At 53.8% G+C, this 12,039-nt stretch overlaps 9 protein-coding genes across 9 annotated transcripts; 2 read left to right on the forward strand and 7 right to left on the reverse strand.

The window, feature by feature from the left end:
* Positions 1-130: 130 nt before the first annotated feature.
* DL89DRAFT_268282 (uncharacterized protein) lies at positions 131-726 on the forward strand. The gene is made up of 2 exons (XM_040887860.1): positions 131-265; positions 409-726. Exons 1-2 carry the CDS (start codon positions 193-195, stop codon positions 675-677), a joined length of 342 nt encoding a protein of 113 aa, XP_040743001.1. The 5' UTR covers positions 131-192; the 3' UTR covers positions 678-726.
* A 127-nt stretch (positions 727-853) lies between these two features.
* On the reverse strand, positions 854-1,298 carry DL89DRAFT_275182 (multi protein bridging factor 1; the record flags this gene model as incomplete). Its single annotated transcript, XM_040889275.1, has 2 exons — positions 854-904; positions 957-1,298. The coding sequence occupies 2 exons, from the start codon at positions 1,296-1,298 to the stop codon at positions 854-856; spliced, it is 393 nt and encodes a 130-aa protein (XP_040743002.1).
* Positions 1,299-2,140: 842 nt separating this feature from the next.
* DL89DRAFT_174134 (uncharacterized protein) lies at positions 2,141-3,656 on the reverse strand. Its single transcript, XM_040883832.1, has one exon. The coding sequence runs from the start codon at positions 3,569-3,571 to the stop codon at positions 2,207-2,209; it is 1,365 nt and encodes a 454-aa protein (XP_040743003.1). The 5' UTR covers positions 3,572-3,656; the 3' UTR covers positions 2,141-2,206.
* A 1,094-nt stretch (positions 3,657-4,750) lies between these two features.
* DL89DRAFT_258318 (cytochrome P450) lies at positions 4,751-5,216 on the forward strand (the record flags this gene model as incomplete). Its single annotated transcript, XM_040885601.1, has 2 exons — positions 4,751-5,116; positions 5,160-5,216. The coding sequence occupies 2 exons, from the start codon at positions 4,751-4,753 to the stop codon at positions 5,214-5,216; spliced, it is 423 nt and encodes a 140-aa protein (XP_040743004.1).
* A 402-nt stretch (positions 5,217-5,618) lies between these two features.
* Positions 5,619-6,189, reverse strand: DL89DRAFT_284563 (uncharacterized protein; the record flags this gene model as incomplete). Its single annotated transcript, XM_040889788.1, has 1 exon — positions 5,619-6,189. Exon 1 carries the CDS (start codon positions 6,132-6,134, stop codon positions 5,619-5,621), a length of 516 nt encoding a protein of 171 aa, XP_040743005.1. The 5' UTR covers positions 6,135-6,189.
* A 566-nt stretch (positions 6,190-6,755) lies between these two features.
* DL89DRAFT_218910 (uncharacterized protein) lies at positions 6,756-7,271 on the reverse strand (the record flags this gene model as incomplete). Its single annotated transcript, XM_040884362.1, has 1 exon — positions 6,756-7,271. A coding segment is annotated over one exon (516 nt), but the record flags the coding sequence as incomplete, so codon positions are not given.
* A 249-nt stretch (positions 7,272-7,520) lies between these two features.
* Positions 7,521-9,008, reverse strand: DL89DRAFT_224442 (uncharacterized protein; the record flags this gene model as incomplete). Its single annotated transcript, XM_040884688.1, has 1 exon — positions 7,521-9,008. The coding sequence occupies one exon, from the start codon at positions 9,006-9,008 to the stop codon at positions 7,521-7,523; it is 1,488 nt and encodes a 495-aa protein (XP_040743007.1).
* A 118-nt stretch (positions 9,009-9,126) lies between these two features.
* Positions 9,127-10,803, reverse strand: DL89DRAFT_174205 (aldehyde dehydrogenase). The gene has a single exon (XM_040883834.1). It carries the CDS (start codon positions 10,705-10,707, stop codon positions 9,220-9,222), a length of 1,488 nt encoding a protein of 495 aa, XP_040743008.1. The 5' UTR covers positions 10,708-10,803; the 3' UTR covers positions 9,127-9,219.
* Position 10,804: 1 nt separating this feature from the next.
* Positions 10,805-11,692, reverse strand: DL89DRAFT_174177 (uncharacterized protein). The gene has a single exon (XM_040883833.1). The coding sequence runs from the start codon at positions 11,590-11,592 to the stop codon at positions 10,975-10,977; it is 618 nt and encodes a 205-aa protein (XP_040743009.1). The 5' UTR covers positions 11,593-11,692; the 3' UTR covers positions 10,805-10,974.
* Between the last annotated feature and the right edge of the window lie 347 nt (positions 11,693-12,039).

Consider the following 12,039-nt stretch of genomic DNA (forward strand, 5'->3'; position numbering starts at 1 on the left):
CACGTGCGGCTTAATTTAGTTTTCTACATCGATTATATCTAAGGATTAGAGGAAATAAGATCAGGACTCATCACGTGTGTCTGTCGGCTTGAGCCTAACGATAACCGCGCTCCCTTCTCTTGGCTTGTATGCAGGTTTATCTCAAATACTTGCTGCAAAAGACATTTTTCGCATTTCGAACAAAGAACCACAATGAGCATGCTGTCACAGGAAGCGCGTCTGCTGTATCGGAGGCTTTTGAGGACACAGCGGCTACGGTTTGAAGGTAGGTTTGCACCGAAGCCCTTGCTTAGGAAGGCGCTGCCTCCTACACATACATGCAGCCCACAACTCTGTTTTCTATCTGCATTGTTACTACTGGGGCTGCCATCGCAACTCCTCTGGATTCCATGTATGCGCAACTATTAGGTGATCTCCCAGTGATGCTTGCGGCGCACAGACAGACGCGAACAGAGTTTGAGGCGAACCGGTCGCTGACAGATGAGAAGAAGATCAAAAAGTGTCTGAAGCACGGCACCCAGGTCGAAGAAGTTATCCGCCGGTATGTGGTGCAGGGTAACAAGGTCGAAGATAAGGACAACACATATTCGATCGCATTCACGTCAGAGCACGCCCTGCGCGACGCCCATCCGATCCTGATCAAGAGCACGCTGCAAAATAAGGACAAGGACGAGTAGCTGATGCGATGACAAATACATATGAATCCAGAACACACCAGCTGCTTGCGCCTTGATAAATAGCGTATGGCTGTTGATTGAAGCGTTCGAAAGGTGTTACAAAGAGTCGTAATGGGGTTAAAGGATGCTGCAAAGATTTTTTTGAGTGGGTTTGGATTCACGGCAGTAACGGGCGTTTACTTCTTCTTGGGAGGGTGGAGGGGACCGCCGATATCCTTGCCGCGCAGCTTGACGCCCAGGAGCGCGCTCCATTTTCATCAGGATCTGCTGGTTCGGCACGGCCTTGGTCGCCTCGTACTCGTTGACGACTGTGGGCTTCTCGTTGATGCGGGTGGCGAGATCCTTCTGTGTCCAGCCCTTGGCCTGCCGCGCTTGCTGGATGGCCTTACCCACAGACAGGTTGACTGTCGAGGGCGGGCGCACGTCGTCGCTGCGGTCCAGGGCAGCAATGCGACGGTGGTCGGTGTCAACGTGATGACCGCGGTTGGCCACGTCGGACTTGCGCTCGGTAGAAACGAGCTCGCCAGCACGACGTGCAGCGTTGACAACGGATTGCGACTTGGCGACGGTCGGGCGCGGGCCGCTCTTGCGCAAAACTGTGGTCTCGTCCCAGTCACTCATGGTTGCAAGTTGCTGTTGTCTTGGTAGTAGTGTCGAAAAAGAAAAAAGAGCCCAAGTGTATTGGAAATTGTAAAAATCGCAAAAGTAATGTGGAGCAGAGATGCGTCGTCGGCAGGGAAAGCGCGGCTGGCTCTTTAATGGAAGCGCCTTTCCATGGGCTTCTAAATGGCGGGGTTTAGGGTCTGGTCCACATGAGCACGATTGCGGCCAGCTCGCACGCAAAATCGCCAGCCAGGACCGACCGCAGCAGCAGCTGTTCGGCTGGCGTTGGGTCTGCGTGACTCAAGCAAGGTGCCAGACCACTGCGGAACCTGCTGCCACGCCATATGGATGAACACGCTCTTTGCGCTTGGCCACAGGGGCCACGCACTCGCCATCGAATCCAGCGACATTGATCTCATCGACAGCGTCGTGAACACCACAGGCAGTGTCACCAGGAACACAAGCAGGACGCGCGCTAGTTCGGCGTGTCTTTTGTGAATCGGCTGCCCGTACCGGCCGCTGGATTGCAGAGATGAACAGCTCCATGCTAAGTAGGATCCGGGATATCCAGCATGATGCCCCTCCCATGGCCAGCGGTTCCTTGTTCAGCCAAGCCACTAGTGTGAAGGCGGAGGCGAACATCTTGGATCCAAAGATACCACGGTATACCCGCAGCAGCTGGCCGTCCATGCCAGCGGTTTCCATGGCGTTGTTCGACCGTGGGCGGCCACGGCTCGCCTCGGTTGCAGCTGGCTCCATGTCAACATCCTCGTCGTCGTCCATCGTTGATTGAAAATCCTCGCATCTTTGACTCAAGTCCAGTGTCTTGTGACTGGAAATGAGTCGATTCGAATGGCCGATGGTTGCCTTGAGGGGTCCTGCAGGCCGTAGTCTAGGACCACGGCCAAGGTCAGCATCAGAGGTGTCTACATCCATACTCTGAGCAGCCACCACCGTCGCTGGTACACGTCGCGAGCGGACTCCCCACAGCCAGCGACTCCAGGCCAAACATGGAGGCGAGTTCGTCGCCTACAGCGCTGCCACCGCTGCTCTCTGTAGCTGTCCAGGTGGGCCATGCTTCTGCCCTGTGACACCCGGTCGCCAGACCTATGATCTCCATGCAGACTGGCAAAGGCAGTTCCACGAAGGCTGTCGTTCTGGTCGCGATTTACAACTGACTCGCCCAGAGAAAGCTCACCCATCGAGCTGGTTGCCTCGTCGGTTTTGCGGGCACGCTCAAGAGGGGTGTCGCTGTCGGCTGTCTTAGCAGTGGCCTCATCAGTGGCCTCATCGCCTGTGTCATCAGAATCGGATGTGTGCCTGCTCAGAGACCTTGTCCTGAGCTTACTGACAATCTCAAGCGCCCAGAACGCGTAGACAAACATGCAAGTGTCGACTATACCTAACCCAATGGCAAGGTCTCGCGATGGTCGCCTGCAAAAGAACCCAACTGCTACCGCAAGCCGGCCAGCCGACAGAAACTGTATGCGCCGCCGGTATCTGGGCAGCCCAGCTATCCGGATGCTTGTGCTGAATGCCGCCCTTAGCCACAGTGGGTTCAGTAGGCCGGACAGGAACGTAGCCATGGATATCGCAGCACCAGCTACCAACACCTGCCATGGTGGATCCAAGTAGCCATGCTGGGTGTCGATGTAGAGCCCCAGTGCTGCTAAGGGACACGCAATGAATCCGAGCAGGGCAAACACGAGCCAGGCCATCGTGACACCCTTTCGTCGCAACGTCGGTTTTGGCCGGATATTTGGCTCATACTTGCGAACCCTCTCCGACTGCCTCAATGAACTGGCCAGCTCCTTCTTCCGTAGCCATGATGCCTGTGACTGCAGTAGATCGTCCACTTTCTCCTGACACTGCTTACATGCGACTGGATACCGTCTGCGCAATGTCCGACTGTAGGCGTCAGCTTCAGCAAGTCTTTGCGCATAGTGAGAGTCGGTCTCTTCAGGCAAGTACTCGGAAAGGAGCTGGTACACCCGGTTTTGGTTGCTTTGGCATGTCTTGCAAAATACAACCACAGGGAAACTGCTAGACGGACTCTCAATACCGCTGAGAATACGCAGCTTCCGCTGGCTGCTTCCAGGGACCTCCCTGTACATTTCATCACGGCTGTCGACAATTTCGCCCTCCTTGTTTACCGTGTTTTGTGTGTCGCAGTTGTCACAATGCCAGTCGTGTACCGTGTCGCTGTCAGCCTCGGACCGGGGTAATCGCGTCGTTTCATTACAACACCAGCAGGTGACTCTAGCCTGGCGGTCTCCTAGAAATGACCACATTGTTCGCAAAAGGGCATAGTGCAAGGAATGGAAGAGAAAGCAGGAAATATGAGCTCCAGCAGAAAGTAAGCGAATGTGTGGGAGCTGAGCACAAAGAGCTGAGTGCCCTCGCCAGGAAACACGAAAACGGTGTCAGCTCCGAGCAAAGCGCGATCCACAGATCGGCTGATTAGATATTCCTGGCAAACAGCCAACAGCCAGCATATTCCATCAGAATCGCTGCCACATATGCCTCCAACACGCTCCGTTGTGTCAGCGATTGATGGCTAGTATTACAGATGGATATTAGGCAGAATTGGCAAGCAGTATTGAGATATTGCAAGGGTATGACAAAAGGGTATTGATTTATATTATGTACACGTTGTATTTCAACATATTACAATGAACAAATGGCATCAGTTGAATATGGCCAAATAATTATACTGACACCTACCAACGACACAAGCAAATTTGCTAATATAAAGTTACAAATATACCCTGGTAAATAGAATATGCATTTCATATTTGTTATCAACATTCTACTGCATTCCAAACTTTTTGTCGCTATTCAATAGTCGGAGAAAATTCTGATAGACAATTTTCAGTTGAGGTGATGCTGCACACACTGGTACTAGTGTTCTTCGCGGTAATAGCTGTACATGCTATTCGACGGATCATCAATGCGTTCTTCTCGCCTCTTGCACATATCACAGGTCCATTCCTAAACAAATTCTGCAGTTTCTCGCTAAACTACCATTTGTTTCGAGGACACTATCATACATACTCTATGTTAGAATCCCATGATCCGATTATTGTGAACTACATAGTCTTTCATCCCATTGTCTTTTTCTTTTTCTTTTTCTTTTTGGCTCTGCCACCTGAGTGATAGTACAAAATCTCTGTGCTCGCCTCTCCCTTCCCTCTTCTCTTTAGCTTTCTTTATATCAATATAATACTTGGTTCTGTCGCTTTCTGTTGATACTTAGTTCACGCTAATAGCGTATTCTTGGACCGATTCACCGCTGTTTCGAAGATCTGTTCCAACTAAAAACGAAAATTACACGCGTATCTACATGAGGTATTTTTCGTTATTCATTTCTTATTTTTTTTCTCTTGCCCTACACCACCCACCATGTGCTCTAGACCTACAACGGCTTGGACACCACTAATAGCCCACTGACGTCTGTAGTAATGTAACTGATGCACTATTCAGATGTATACGGGTGGATCGCTGAGGAAGTGCGCTCAGCATTCCCCGACTCTTCACAGTTTATATCGTTTGCTGATGCCAAAAATAAGCTACCATTCCTTTCTGCTGTCATCGGCGAAGGCCTGTGTCTCAACCCAGCATTTGCAAATATGCTCCAACGCTGTGTCCCAGCAGATGGTGTCACTATTCAGGGTTACTTCACTCCAGGTGGTTCAAGTATTGGTGTCTCAATTGCAGCCTGCCACCCCAATCGATGCCTTTGGCCCAATCCTGACAGGTTTGACCCTGAGTACTTCCTTGGAGCAGATGGAACTGAAAAGGATAAGGATATACCTACATTTAGCTCAGGGGTACGGGTATGCATCGCAAAGAACCTGGCAATGTTCGAGCTCTATACAGCTTTCGCCAATGTCCTACACAGGTATGATTTTCCCTGTCAACCAACATGCCATATGAGGCACACAGACTTGATAATAACAATGTCCTGATTGAGATTGCAACGGAAGCATTTGGCGTTACTAGTCTGAAAAGCCCAAATACCGACTGCTGGATTAGAATTATTCTGGCAAAAAGGAAAATGACAGATTACCTTGTAGTTGGACGTGTTGACATTCGGGGTCCGGAGTCCCCCTGCGCCACCATAGACAAGGCCGAAACGCATACGTACAAAGGCCCAGACAGACGACCAGCCTTCCTTCTTCCCCTCAGTCAATTTTGGGTAGTTATTTTTTCCATATATTCTATAACCACTCATTCCCCAAGTTAACAGGACGCACAGCTAACACAAGAGCTTCTAAGAGTTTATGGCATGCAACAGCTAGCGTAGTGGATAGCTTCAAGTGTAAAAAATGAATAATATTAATTAGCTTTAACACGAAGGTAAACCATTTGACAGGTCAAAAGAACCAGCGAGAGCAGCTGTTCTGATACATCACGGTTCATTGACAAATGGCCAACGATAGGGCGATGCTTGGTAGGTATGCAGCAGAACATAGCAACTTTATCGTGGTTAGAGTCCAGTAACTTCCAGGTGGAGCCCATCAGGCTGACACACCAGCAATATTCATTGCCTGTGAAGTCAACAAATTTCCATCCACCGCGAATATAGCCGGACTTTCTTGCAGTAGCAGTTCGTCCAAACCCTTTCATAACCGCAAGACCCATCGATGTACCTACTACAGCGCCAGTGACTATTGGGTCAGTCCGGCGAGCTACCCACGAGTAGACGCTGAGCCCAGCATTGCTGATGGTGAGAGTGTAAAGAATATGGCTGCTTGCAATCTCGACAACTTTACTCGCATGGCCGGTGGCAACATTAGTTGCATCTGCGGATCCAGGGGCATCGATAAAAGTGAAATGTGAGACACCGTCCATATTGTTAGAATAACAAGGCTAGGAAACAGTATTATGGATATTGAATTGAGAAACTGGCTGGTTGCTTGGCTGTTCAAGGAACGAAAAGAATATATCTACTTGTCTGCAATCATATATGTTACGTTGTGCGGTGTTTCTGCGGATATCAAGACTTGGCATGCCAAGATTGAGTAGCAGCATTTAACATTTGGAGCTCTTTTGGAAATATGCCAAGGGTTCTTGCTTGTCAAAAACAAATGCTTGTTTTAAAAAAACAGCGGCCACACTAAACAAACCGCTTGGTGCCATACAGCAGTGGCAGTGTAGAAAGGGCCCCACGCGAAGTATCTTTTGAAGATCGGTAGGTTTGTTCCCACAGCCAGTCTTTTTGATATAAAGCTGAGCAGGTATGTGTTAAAGGGAAACGGCATCCCGTTTCATCATTGTGCATATCATGCAGAAAGTCACACATTCATTACAAGCCTACATGTGTACCCGCATGGTCTCAATTTACATGGGTTTATTTGTACGGTCCCAACCACAACGTCTTGTGCCTGTCTGCCAAATCCTGCACACTCAATGAGCTGGTTTCACTCTTATATGAGGACTCTCGAGCGGCAGCTTGGCACCCAGTGCAGGCGACTGTGCGTTCGTCCACGAAATAAAGGCGTTCCAAAAGATGCTGATAGCGCTGCAGAACGGGACACGGTAAATTGTTGGAATGAAGGCAAAATTGATCGCCTGCACAGCGGGCCACACGGCGTAGTTTGCAAACAGCGTTGGGCGGTAGAGCTCGCCGAGGCGGTGCTTGGCCGATCGCCAGCCGTGGCCCTCCATAGCATTCATGGCAATGAAGAAGCCGGCGATGCCGAGCGGGGCGTAGACGAGCTGGTCGGCTGCGACGCGCTTAGCAACAGCGGATGCAAACAGGGTCTTGCTGGTGTCGAGGGCTGGCAGTGGAAACTGGCAGTTCAAAAATAGGTACCACTTGTGCAAGACCGGCGCACATATGGCGCCCCAGGTGACAAAGCGGATTGTGCGCCTGGTATCCCAGCAGAACGGAGTGCTCGTTGACTCAGTCCTGTTTTCGATCGACTGAGCCAACAGATCACCAGCACCACCCAGCACACCGTTGGTCACAGCCAGAGTCAAGATCGGACGGCGCACGGCCAGGCTGGTCCAGACACGGAACGGCCCCGGCATGGATCGGGACAAATATGGCTACACTATGCAGTATCCGGGTAGAATGGGGCTCTATAGAAATGGCACGTATTATAAAAAGAGTTTGGGCAAAAGAGCTTGGGCAAGAGAGGAATAGACAACAGAAAGTGACGCGGCAGAAAGCCTGGCACCATGGAACGGTTCAAACGACAGTGCAGTTTTCGATTCCGGGGAGTGACGTTAGCACTACGGATCAGTCACGTATGTGCCGGGGAAAACGCCGGTTACACCGTTCAGACGGCCTGTCCACCAGTCATCCTTGGCCGCGGTGCGCTGCACCAGCTCTATGCGGTCGCCCTCACGGAAACTCAAGTCGCCTTCGGCCTGCGCGGCGTAGTCATAGATAGCCACCACGAACTGGGGGCGAGGCCCCGGGCGGGGGACTGGCAGCTGCATGGAGGCGGGTGGAGCCTTTTCGGGCGGCGGAGCCTGGGCATACGGATTCGGAGCAGCCAGCGAGTCATAGGCCGGTGGAGGCATATGGCTGGGCGAAGCAGCAGCGCCAGCAGCAGGCAGCTTCTCCCCCGGTGGGGCCTGGTACGCCGGCGATGCATAGGGTGATGGGCCACCGCCCCACCCCTGCGGCTTCTCGTTAGGCGGCGGTGCGTTGCCACTGTGGGAGCTGTAGGGCGAGTCGTGGCCAGTAGAGGTGCCGGCTGGTGGCGGCGAGGAGCCATAGGCAGGCGCTCCGCCAGCAAACATGCTCGATGCGGTGGGGGTGGCCGACTTCTCCTTCTTGCGGAAGGTGCCCTTCAGCGAGCCAACAAAGCCCTTGGGCTTTTCGTCAAGCTTGTACGGCTCGACATTCATAAAGCCCTGGCTCCACAGGTCAATGGACCCCATGGTCTGCTCGGCACGGGGCCACTTTTGCTGCCACCCAACCACAACAGGCGTGGTTAGGTCGAACGCAGGGCAGTTGCGGGCGGCGGCCGACATCTCGACAAGCAGCTGCGTGTAGAGCTGGTGCTGGATGCGGAAGAACTTGAGGAAGACCGGGTCCATGAATGCCTGGCGCAGATCCAGCAGCTGAGACAACTCGGCCTTGAGCATGTCGTTGTAGTAGTTGTACTGCCGCGAGGCCTCCTGGTACTGGGCGCTGTACTTTTCGTAGCTCTGCTGGTCGGGCAGGCTGCGCTGTCCCTCGAGCCCCTCCTTTGCCTCGTGCTTCTCAACCTGGGCACGGTAGCGGTCGAAATCTACCATCTTGTGGTCGCGCTTCTGCATCACACGGCGCACGTTCTTCATCATGGCCAGCATCTCCTGCACCGGGCCCACCACAGACATGTCCAGCGTCTCCAGTTGCGGGTCAACGCTGGTCTTGATGGCTGTGACGCGGCTGCGGAACTCCTCGGCCACATGCAGCAGCTCTGGTGACGCCCCCTCGTCGATGTAGCTGCCCATGGGCTGGGCTACGCCTTCAGGGTCGGTGGTAATTGGCCGGTAGCTGGCCAGGATCTGCTCCAGGAACGCTATCTGGTACACCAGCGTAGCGCGGATGCTATCGCGGAACTGCGCTGCCTGCAGAAACAGCGTCTTGGCCACTGTCTCCAGGTCGATGAACCGCAGCTTCAGGTCGTCATACTCGGTGTCCACTGTCTTCGTGCCGCGGCCTATCTTGTTCTGTAGCTGGTGGGGCATGCGCTCTAGCGCCTTCTTGAAACCCTTCCAGCTCATCTTTCTAGCAAATAACTGCGAGTAATTTGAATTAGAGAACAGCAAAAAAGAAGCTAAAGAGCCAAGGTGCGGAAAAACCAGCGCTCGTCTCTTCAATGGCAAGGCCCTGAACCCCCGCTGAAAAAACAGGCCAATCAAGGGGTTAGGGGGCGAGGCTGGATACCTGTGCATATCTGCAGGAAACATTGCGGCTGGCCCCTCGGTGCCAAACTTAGTACGACACGTCGTCAATGATGGACTTGGGGACCAGGTATCCGTCAAACGACTCGTAGCCCAGCTCGCGGCCAAAGCCCGAGTTGCGGAATCCGCCAAAGGGCAGGTACGAGAACAGGGCGTTGTAGGTGTTGACCCAGATGGTGCCGCTGCGCAGCTTGCGCGTGAACTTTTTGATGTCCTGGTGGTTGCGCGAGAAAATGCCCGCAGCCAGACCAAACTCGTTCTTGCGCTCGATCTCGATCACCTCGTCGAGGCTGTCGAATGGCTCGAGCACCGACAGCACTGGGCCAAAGATCTCCTCGGTGGCAATGCGGGCGTCGCTCTTGACGTTGTAGAAGATGGTGGGCTTGATCCAGTACCCGCGGTCGAACGCGCGCTCGCCACCAGTCAGCACTGCCGCCTTGTCCTCCTCCTTGCCAATGCGGATGTACTCCATGACCCGGTCGAACTGGCGCTTGTCGATGACGGGACCCATCACCGTCGTCTCCTCCTGCGGGGCACCCAGCACCATCGACTCGGCGGCCGCCTTGATCTTGGGCATGAACTCGTCGTAGATGTCGCGGTGCACCCACAGGCGCGTCAGCGCGTTGCAGTTCATGCCGGCGTTGCTCATGCATCCGCTGACCACCAGCTGCGCCGTCTTGTCCAGGTCCGCATCGGGCATCACCACGCCCGGCGACTTGCCACCCAACTCCACCGACGTCGAGCGCACATTCTGCGTCGAGGCTGTCGACCGAATCACGTGCTTGCCCGTGGCGACCGAGCCGGTGAAGCCAATCTTGTCGACCAGGTCGTGGTCAACCAGAGCCTGGCCAACCTCCACGCCGCCAGTGACCACGTTGAACACGCCAGGCGGGAACTTGCCTGTCTTTTCAAGCAGGTAGGCAAAGTACTGCGTGGTCAGAGGTGTCTGCGGTCCAGGCTTGAAGACAACTGTGCACCCGGCTGCCAGCGCAGGAGCGACCTTCCAGCCAAGCAGGTTCAGCGGGTAGTTGAAGGCGTTAATGAAGCCGACCACGCCGACAGGCACCTTGACCGTGTAGCCCTCAATTGTCTGGTTTGTCTGGTGGCCGATATGGCGGCCCTCAACCTTGTCAGCATAGCCAGCAAAGTGGCGGAACAGGTCGATCGTGTCGTCGACCTCGACGTGCATGTCGCTGATGGGCTTGCCAGTGTTGATGCTTTCGATGAGCTCGAGCTCGGCGCGGTGCTCCTCAATGGCATCGGCAACGGCGATCAGGGCGTCGCGGCGCTCTGCACCAGAGAACTGGTTGGCCCAGGGCCCATCATGGAACGCGTTGTACGCAGCCTGCACCGCTTTGTCCAGATCCTGGGCATTGCACTCGGGCACAACCGCAATCACATCACCCGTGTCCGGGTTCTCCACGTTATGCGTGGCTGTGGACGTCGACTGCGCCCACCGGCCATCAATGTAGATGAGCTTCTCGTCAAAGGGAAGCGCCGGCAGAGAATACGAGGACATTGTATGCTGATAAAAGAACTAAAAAGAGTGGGCTGCTGGGTTGAAGTCGAGAGATAAGGAATTCCGAGAATGGAGGATGAAAGACAAAAAGAGGCTGTACCTCTCCCCGCCCTCCTTCTCTTTTATACCCACCCCCTGTTCGGCCGTGGCACGCTACAGGTGCAGAGCTGCGCATGCTTCAGGCATGCTCCCCCTGCTGGGAAGATGCCCTAATCCGCCAGGGCTGCCAGGGCTGCCAGGGCGACATGCAGCCCGCTGCGCATTCGCTTACACGGCGACAGCTGTGATTTTCTTGAGCGAATCGACTTTGCGGGCGCGGCGTTCTGCCTTGTGGATGAGCCCCTTCCGGATAGCTCGCAGGTCGCTTGCCAGATCAAACACCGCACCCAGTCCATCGCTCAGCGCCTTGTCCCTTAGCTCCTTTTCGTGTTCGGCCCATGGCTCCAGCCCCGCTGCCTCCAGCACCAACGCTGGCGCAACCCCATCGACTTTTTCCATCAGCCGTAGCAGCTGCTCGCCCACACCCATGATATCCATTCTGATGGCTTGCAGCCGGGTTTGCAGCGCTGCCTGCTCGGCCTCGTTTGCGCCTCCCTGCGCGATCTGGCTCATGATCTGCTCGGCCTCGGTTGCCAGCTGCTGCGCCTTGGGAATTTCCTGCGAATCAATGTAGCTGAGAATGCCTTTGCACTCGGCTAGGTCGCTGAGCAGCGCCCTATACTTTTTCTGCGCCGCACGCTTGTGTACCGTCCGCACATGGTCGGCCTGCAAATACCGCGACGTCAGCACCACTGCTCCGCCGACCGCGGCCACTGCTGCAATGGCAAGAACTGGAACGCAGATATTCTTTGGGTCGCTGCGCACGCGCTCGACAAAAGACGACATAATGGTGTTATTGCTTGTTCAGTATTATTCAAAAGATAAGGTTGATTTTTGCTATTTCGCCGCTCAGTCTGCCAGACACCAGCTTATTCTGCCTGCCCCAAATATGGTTCATGCTAATCTATGCTGCGTTTTGTCAGCTGCAGTTTACGTCGAACACGATGTCCTTCTCGTTTACATATACTGAGATGCGCTTTGGGTTTTCAACCTGGTCTACCACTAGGTCTGTTGGTCGGATAATGCGTCGAGGCTTCTTGAGCTGCTGCAGGAACGACTTTTTCTTCTCTGTCACATGCCCTGGGAGCTTCTCTCCGATCATCTGCGTGCCTATCAGACGGGGTTTCCAATACGCCAAGTTGCATTCGTCTGCAGTCACTACAGGGACGAGCACGATGCCAAAAACAAATGACAATATTGCAGAAGGAAGCATAATCAAGTAAAGATGTCGTC

Source organism: Linderina pennispora (genome assembly GCF_002104995.1).
Source record: "Linderina pennispora strain ATCC 12442 chromosome Unknown DL89scaffold_8, whole genome shotgun sequence".
Taxonomy (NCBI): domain Eukaryota; kingdom Fungi; phylum Kickxellomycota; class Kickxellomycetes; order Kickxellales; family Kickxellaceae; genus Linderina; species Linderina pennispora.

Coding starts and splice junctions, on each gene's coding strand:
- DL89DRAFT_174177 (XM_040883833.1), bottom strand. CDS start 11,592: ATGTCGTCTTTTGTCGAGCGCGTGCGCAGCGACCCAAAGAATATCTGC.
- DL89DRAFT_268282 (XM_040887860.1), top strand. CDS start 193: ATGAGCATGCTGTCACAGGAAGCGCGTCTGCTGTATCGGAGGCTTTTG. Junction 266..408: donor ACAGCGGCTACGGTTTGAAG/GTAGGTTTGCAC, acceptor CGCAACTATTAG/GTGATCTCCCAGTGATGCTT.
- DL89DRAFT_174205 (XM_040883834.1), bottom strand. CDS start 10,707: ATGTCCTCGTATTCTCTGCCGGCGCTTCCCTTTGACGAGAAGCTCATC.
- DL89DRAFT_174134 (XM_040883832.1), bottom strand. CDS start 3,571: ATGTGGTCATTTCTAGGAGACCGCCAGGCTAGAGTCACCTGCTGGTGT.